Source organism: Ichthyophthirius multifiliis, assembly GCF_000220395.1.
Source record: "Ichthyophthirius multifiliis unplaced genomic scaffold scaff_1120509249642, whole genome shotgun sequence".
NCBI classification, from domain to species: Eukaryota; Ciliophora; class Oligohymenophorea; order Hymenostomatida; genus Ichthyophthirius; species Ichthyophthirius multifiliis.
The window spans coordinates 1-7,909 of NW_004087507.1; the positions used below are offsets into that span (position 1 = coordinate 1).

The following is a 7,909-nucleotide window of genomic DNA, read 5'->3' on the forward strand; positions in this document are numbered from 1 at the left end:
TTTTTTTAATATTTTTTTTTTATATAAAATTTTTTATTTTTTTAATAATTTTTATCAACAATAATTTTTATAGTTTTTTTTATAAATTTATTTTCTTTTTTTTTATCATATAATTTATGCTCAATAATATTACTTATAATTTTTTTATATATATATCCTTTTTAATAAAAAAAATAATAGTTATTTATTTAATTTCTATTACCATTTTTTAACATATTTTTATAAAACTTGTTTTTTTAATATATATATATATAAAATATTGAACTATCCTTTTTTTTTATTGATCAAAAGGTTTACATTAACTAGATTTTTTGTTTTTATTTAATATATATTTATGAACTATTAAATTTTTTTTTTTACAAAAATATTTAAAATTATTTTTCTATTGAAATTTTAAATTATTACAAATTCAATATAATTTAATTATCATAATAAATATTCAATAAAAATATTATTATTATTATAAATAAATAGTTTAATTTAAAGATTCAATTATAATCAATTAGAATTTCATATATAAAATACACTATATAATTTATTTATTTTTTAAAAAAAGAATTTATATTAAATATATATTTTATTTTAATTTTTATATTTATTTTTATTTTTAAATTTATTTTTATTATAATAATAATAATGGATATATAATAAAATTTACAAATACTTGGATTTAATATATTAACACAATTATTAGAAAAGCATCCTCCAGATATTGCCTTTATAAAAATGAATGAAATCACTTGTAAGCATAAAAATTATATATTATTATATTTAATTTAAAATATATTAAATCTAATTATAATTCATTTTTTTTAAAAAGTAAATATAATCTAAAGTTATAACCCACAAAAATTAAAAGATATAATTAAATTACAAGAAATATAAAAATAAGATTTAAAACAAAACATAAAAAATTCTCTTTATGAAGTAAAATAGTAATTAAAAAATCTAGAAAACGTATAATTATTGTAAATTTATTAATTTAAAACTAAATAAAAGTTTTAAGATAATCAAAATATTTAATCTTTAAGTCCTTCATAAAAAACAAATTATTTATATTTTAATAATTCTAATAAAAAATATAAAAATTAAAGTTTGCTGAATAAGACATCTCTAATAAAAAATAAAAACTCATTTTAATAATAATGCACTTAAAACTTTAAGAATAAAATATAGTAAACTACAAACAATGATAATAAAATAAATATATAAATAATGACAAAAAAAAATTCTTTAAATAATAAGCAAATTAATTTATAAAATTATAATAAAGTGCCTAAATTATAAAAAGAAATAATTAATGAAAACGGAATTTTATATGTAAAATAATAATAAGAATAGTTTTATAAAAATCAAAAAAAAAAAAAAATATTAATTAATAATAAGATAAAATTTATAATAAAAAATACAATAAAAGTAAAAATACTAATAATAATAATTGTAGTTTAAACAAATAAAATACAAAAAATTAATTTTAAATTAATAATAATAATGATCTTTATAATATTGCGAATAGCTTTTTATAGTCACCGTTGGCATATGCCTTTAACTTTCGTGATACAAATAATTTCCTAAATATTTATTAAACATAAGTTAATAATTAATAAACAAATAATATAAACCAATAAATTAATCCTAAGTTTCAATATTCATAATAATCTTTTTACAAAAGTGAGAAATAGTAAAATTTAAATAGTTAGAAAAATTAGAATAGCCCGATATAATGTATATTTTTTTTAATTATCATTTTAACATATTTTCTTAAATTAAAATAAAAGAAAAAATATATTTTGACTTTTGAATAGGTTTATTTACAAAATGCTGATCATCAGATTTAAATAAGATTAATATTTTTTATTATAAATAATATATATATTTTTAATTTTAATTATTCTTATATTTTGTAATTGTTTTTAAAAACTTATTTTATAGTTATTTAAAAATAAAAGTCATATATTAAATTAGTAAAACTTAAGAAACATTAGCAGAAAAATTTTAATATTTGAAATATATATATATATATATATATATTTATAATATATTTTTTTTTAACTTTAACAAAATATTATATTTTTAACTTAGTTAATAATTTAAAATACAATTTAAATGGAAGAAAACATTTAATTTTATTAAAAAAATTAAATATTTTTAAATAAATTTAATATAATATAAATGTGATTATAATATTTTTATATTAAATTAATAATATAAATAAAAATAAATATAAAAATAAAATAAAAATTAAGATAAGATAAGATAAAGATAAATATTTTATTTTTTAATTAAATAAAATTTATGTATTAATAAAAGAAAAAAAATTAATAAATTAAATATTTATATATAATTTAAAAATAGATATATATGAAATTAATATATATAATAAAAATATCTAATTTAATAATTATAAATCTTATTATTATATTATATAAATAAATATAAATATATTTTAATAATTTATATTATATTATTATTTATATATTATATTAATTAATAAAAAATTATATATTTAAAATATCCTAACTAAAAATATAGTAATTCGATAAAATTTATAATTAATAAATAAACTTTTATTGAATTTTTAATTTATTGCTATAAAAAAAATATGAAAAAAAGAACTTCATAACTTAATCCAAACTAAATTTTAGAATATTACAAAAACAGTAAAAAATTCAGAATTGAATAAAAAAATGAGCCAGAAGAATAATAAAGTATAATTTCATACATATTAAATATTTATGATATATAAAATATAAGTACTATTGAAAGAAAAGGATAAAAATGTTACTTAAAACTATTAGAAAAATGAAATAAATGAAAAAGTTGATAAATATTAGAAGTCTATGCTACTAAATAGTAAGGAATATATATCAATATAAACTACTAATTAAGTGGAATCTTTGTATAAAAGTATATAGTTTTAAATACAATAATATAATTAAAAATAAAAGACTTTGTATCAAATAAAAGAAAAGAATTATAAAGTTTTTTTAAAAAGAACCTGTTATTAAAATTCAAGAGATGCTCAATAATTAAGAAGTTTAGAATGTTTTTGGAGATTTATGTGTAAATTAAAGTAGGTATAGTAATAATTACAATTCAAATGAATAAAATATTTAAAATAATTAAAGTTATTTTGAAAATTAATAAACCCTTATAAATTCTTAGTAAATATAAAATTACTAAAATAATAATAAAATAATTCGATATGATACAAACAGTGAGAGCACATTTGAAAATTTAACGAATTAAAATTAAATTATAAATTGCCAATTACAATAATAAAATAATTATTCTAAAAATTAAAATTTATTTGACTAAAGAAATAGCAAATACATTGATTTTTAAAATACTATTTAAGAAAACATAAATGATTTAGTTTTTTAAAAAAATTAATTTCATTAAAAATAATAATAAAATTCAAAATAATATTATTATCCAACCTATCATTAAAACTAAAATAATAATTGTAATTTAAATCCATACCATGACTTTTATATGTAAGATTAAAAAAGTAAAATTGATTAATTAAATTGTTATTAAAATCAAAAAAAAATTAAATAATAAAATAATATCTTGTAAAAATAGAATGAATTTGAATTAAACCCAATTAATTTCTAATAAAATTTAATGTTTCCTTAATAATATTAAAAACAATTTTAATAAAACTAAAGTATTTAAAGCGAAGAATGTTTTTATTATACAAAACCTTAGATAATATAAAATTAAAACAAAATGAATATACCATATTCAGATTAGAATTATATAAACGATTAAGAAAAAATTAAATATATAAATTATTTATAGAAATGTTTGATTATTTCTAAAAACTAAATAAGATGATAAATAATTTAATTAAATAAAAAACTATAAACTTAATAAATAATCTATATATATATATATAATTAATTTATATGATATATATTAAAATAATTTCATTAGTTAATAAAAAAATATTATTTTTAAGTATTTTAATTAAATAATAATAATTAATAGTTTATAATTATTATTAAATAAATTTAAATATAAAAAAAATGACTTAATAAATTATTTAAAAAATGATTATAAATATATATAAAAGTGATATGTTTTTTCAAATTCCCAATAATTTCTTATCTAGCAAGAATATATAAGATTTTGTCATTAAATAAAAATAAAATACTTCAATATATATTTTTAAAATTTAATTATCTAATCGTTGAAATTTAGTGCATTTAAATATAAAACAATAAAAAATAATCTAAGAAATATAAATTTATAATAGTTATTTATAAATACAATATCTAGCAAGAATTAATTAATTAAAATAGTAAAAAAGATAATGATAAAACTTAATAAATCATTAATTAGCAATAAAATCATAATTTAAATAAATAACAAATCAAATCACAGAATAATGTTATTTAAATCAAAAAATAATGTTCGTTTATTATAAATATTTTTATTAAAATAAAAAAGTTAAATAATATAATTCTTTTTTGAAATAAAGACGAAGTCTTTTGAAACAAAAGAAGAATTGAAAACATATTTTGATTATAATTTTTTTATTATGTATAAATAGAATAATAATTTTTAAGACATTTATAGTTAATATAGTAAAAAAGAAATACTTTATTAAATTTAAAACAATAATAAATTTTAGCTTGTATAATATTTTGATAAAGTAATATAGAATTACTTTTAGAATAAATAAAAAGATTAGCTAATTTTAAAATCTATTATATATATATATATATATATATATATATATATATATATATATATATATATATATATATTAAATTAAATACATTTTTACTTAAATATACTAAAAATATTAAATTAAATAAATTAAAAAAAAAGGATATATAAAAATTATTTATTATTATAATAGAAATTATATTTTAGCATTATATTATATATAAATAAATAAATAAATAAATAAATAAAAAGATATTCATTGTAATAATTATAGTCATAAAATATGGATTAATAACTACTATAAAAAAAAAAAATTAAAAAATAAAAATAAAAAAATAATAATTAACTCCTTAATTAGGTAAATAAAACGTAAAAAAAAGTTTTTAAAAATTATATTACCAAAAAAGATCTCTATATAAAAGAATATTATATAAAAATTATTATTACTTAATATAGTCCCACATTTAAACTTAAAAAAAAAATAGTAATACAAATATACAGGAAGAGTAAAGTTAAATTGAAAAAAAAGCAAGTGCAATAAGTAGAATAGATGCTCAAGAAATAATAATAAATTTTAAAAAACATCTATAAGAAAAATGGAAAAATAATAAAGCGAAATAACATGTAAATAAAATAATACATTATCATGTTTAACACACATTTTTTCTACGTTATGCTTCTCCATTATTTTTGTCTTAGTATAGTTAAGTTCTCTAACTAAACTTATAATAATCGAACTAAAGTAAGGAACAAAGCTTATTATAAACTTTAAAAGCAATTAATACAAGCATTTTAAAGAGTAATAAAAAAACTAAAAGTATAGATGTTTTAGAATCTTATCTAAAAGAACTAGAATAAAATAATTTACTTAGTGAATTCTTAGAAGTTTTAGTTTACATTTTGTTTAAGGAAACACCTTACTAAATTCCTGCAGAATTAAACGAACGTAAATAAAACCTATTTCATTATGTATCGCCTATTATAGCTTTCCTTATTATATTCTATATTCATACTAATAAAAAACCATCTACTTTAGATGAATTAGTAACAAGATCTGGCCTGAAGCAATTATATAAAAGTGTTAATGTAAGTGGAGAAACGAATAATCTTAATTTTGATGAATTTGAAGATATAGAAGAAGATATTTAAGAAGAAGAAATAGATGAAGAGTCTAATTAAATTTTTTCGAATGATAATGTTAAAGATTAAAAAAATAATATTCAAAAAAATTTGATGATCAACACAGTATTTGATACTTAAAAAAATTATATTATTAATAATTAGAATATAATAAAAAATATTTTTTAATAACAACAAAGAAAAATTGCTTTTTGAAAAAAATGATTGCAAACAATATTTATTTTTGAATTTTTTTAAAAAATAATATGATTAAACGAAAAAACTTGAGTAAGTAACATCGAATTCTAATTAGTATTAAAAATATAAAAAATAACTTATAACTGTTAGATAATTAATATTATATATATGTATATGCTTTTTATTTAAATTATTTAAAATATTTTTACTTTTATATTCAATACATTTTTAATATTTATTTAGTATTATGAATAATTATAGAAGTTTAATAATCTATTTAATTATAAAATTAAAATTCAGTATGATGATTTTGAAATTATTATATATTATTATTTTATTAAAGCTTTTAAAAATTAATATAAAAATTATGAATTTTATTTTATTAAGAATTAAAAATATTTTTTTTTAAATTAATTATTTTTATTTGTTTTTTATAAATTATAATTACATTTTTTCTATTTATATTATTTTTAATGTATTAGAATTTAGATTTTTTTAAAAATAATTTAAATAAAATCAGCAAGAATAATTAGTAGTACTAAAAAAATTCAAAATATTATCAAACTCATTTAAACTTTTTTAAAAATTGAAATTCAAATTAATTCCACTTACAAGAACTTCCTTCGGAATTTATTAAGAAATTATTTACTTTATCAATTTATTCTTTTTAATCATCCAGCTTAAATTCTAATGAGTCTTTAACTTTTGTTTTTAAAGTATTTTCTAATTTTTCATTTTGTTTAAAGAAATTGCTATCTTAAAATTATTATATAGATATTGAAGCAAAATTATTAGATTTTTAATATCTATAATTGTTGATAATTTTCTTTTATATATTTTTTTAGATTTGCATTTCTTCACTAGATAAAGATTCTGATAGTTAAGTATTATGTATTTTAATACTTATTATATTACTTGATTAAGATTTATGCGAAAAAAAATCGTTTGTCAAATCTGATTTTTTTTATTTTTTAATGAATTAACTATAATTAAAATTATCTTGGTTTAAAAAATTTTTTTAGCTTCTTTTTTTAAAATATTTTTTATTATACTATTTTCTATTATTTTTTTCATTAGTAATTTTAAAATCATAGCTTTTGCTTTTTCTTTATTTTTTTAAAATAATAGTATTATTTAAGAAAGCATTTTATTTCTTAATATTAAAATTTTATTTATTTTAACTATTATTAAATGAGTTAACCTATAATTTATTTTCTCTTTTTTTTACATGTAAAAATTCCTAAACTGATTAAAATTTTTGAATATTAATTTCTTATAAATTTTAAATAATAAAATTATTATTTTCTATATTATTTAGTGACTATTTTCTTACAATTTAGTCAAAAAAATAAAATTCATTTTCAAACTTATTTAAATTATCTTAATTTATTTTTTTATCCAAACTTGTAGAAAATTTTAATTTTTCTTACTAATCTTCGATAATATAACTTTTATAATTAATATTTTCTTTTAAATTCTATTTTTAAAAATAAGAAACATCTTTTAAACTAATTAAAGTGCTTAAATTATTTATGGAAAAATAGTTATTTCTTTTAAAAGAATACTTCTCTTTTTTTTCTAAAATATTTATATTATTTTATTATTATATCCAAATATTAGAAAGTGCTTCAAAAGCTGAAAGTCTATTCTTTTTTTTTAGTAAACTTTTAATAAATTTTTTTGCATTTTAAGATACATCATTCCAAACATAATCTTTAAAATCATACTTTGTATTTTTAATATTAAAGTTAATTTCTTCTAATGAAAATTCTTATTTTTTCTTAAAAGGATGGTTTCCACTTAATATTTAATAACATATTATTCCAACTGCCCACATGTCAACTTCGTGTGTATATCCGATTTCCAATAGTATTTCAGGAGCTTTATAACTAGGAGTTCCGGTAGGAGAATACAT

General features: G+C 13.5%; 1 protein-coding gene across 1 annotated transcript, besides 14 other annotated features; it reads right to left on the reverse strand. All coding sequences in view use genetic code 6, as the record gives it.

Annotated features, from left to right (window-relative positions):
• Positions 1 to 55: a microsatellite.
• Positions 56 to 571: 516 nt separating this feature from the next.
• Positions 572 to 620: a microsatellite.
• Positions 576 to 624: a microsatellite.
• Positions 577 to 624: a microsatellite.
• A 1,383-nt stretch (positions 625 to 2,007) lies between these two features.
• Positions 2,008 to 2,042: a microsatellite.
• A 95-nt stretch (positions 2,043 to 2,137) lies between these two features.
• Positions 2,138 to 2,216: a microsatellite.
• Positions 2,205 to 2,242: a microsatellite.
• Positions 2,208 to 2,266: a microsatellite.
• Positions 2,210 to 2,250: a microsatellite.
• A 1,751-nt stretch (positions 2,267 to 4,017) lies between the features above and the next one.
• Positions 4,018 to 4,070: a microsatellite.
• Positions 4,018 to 4,077: a microsatellite.
• Positions 4,078 to 4,716: 639 nt separating this feature from the next.
• Positions 4,717 to 4,775: a microsatellite.
• Positions 4,776 to 4,897: 122 nt separating this feature from the next.
• Positions 4,898 to 4,926: a microsatellite.
• A 52-nt stretch (positions 4,927 to 4,978) lies between these two features.
• Positions 4,979 to 5,023: a microsatellite.
• A 2,667-nt stretch (positions 5,024 to 7,690) lies between these two features.
• On the reverse strand, positions 7,691 to 7,909 carry IMG5_019250 (protein kinase domain protein; the record flags this gene model as incomplete). Its single annotated transcript, XM_004039497.1, has 1 exon — positions 7,691 to 7,909. A coding segment is annotated over one exon (219 nt), but the record flags the coding sequence as incomplete, so codon positions are not given.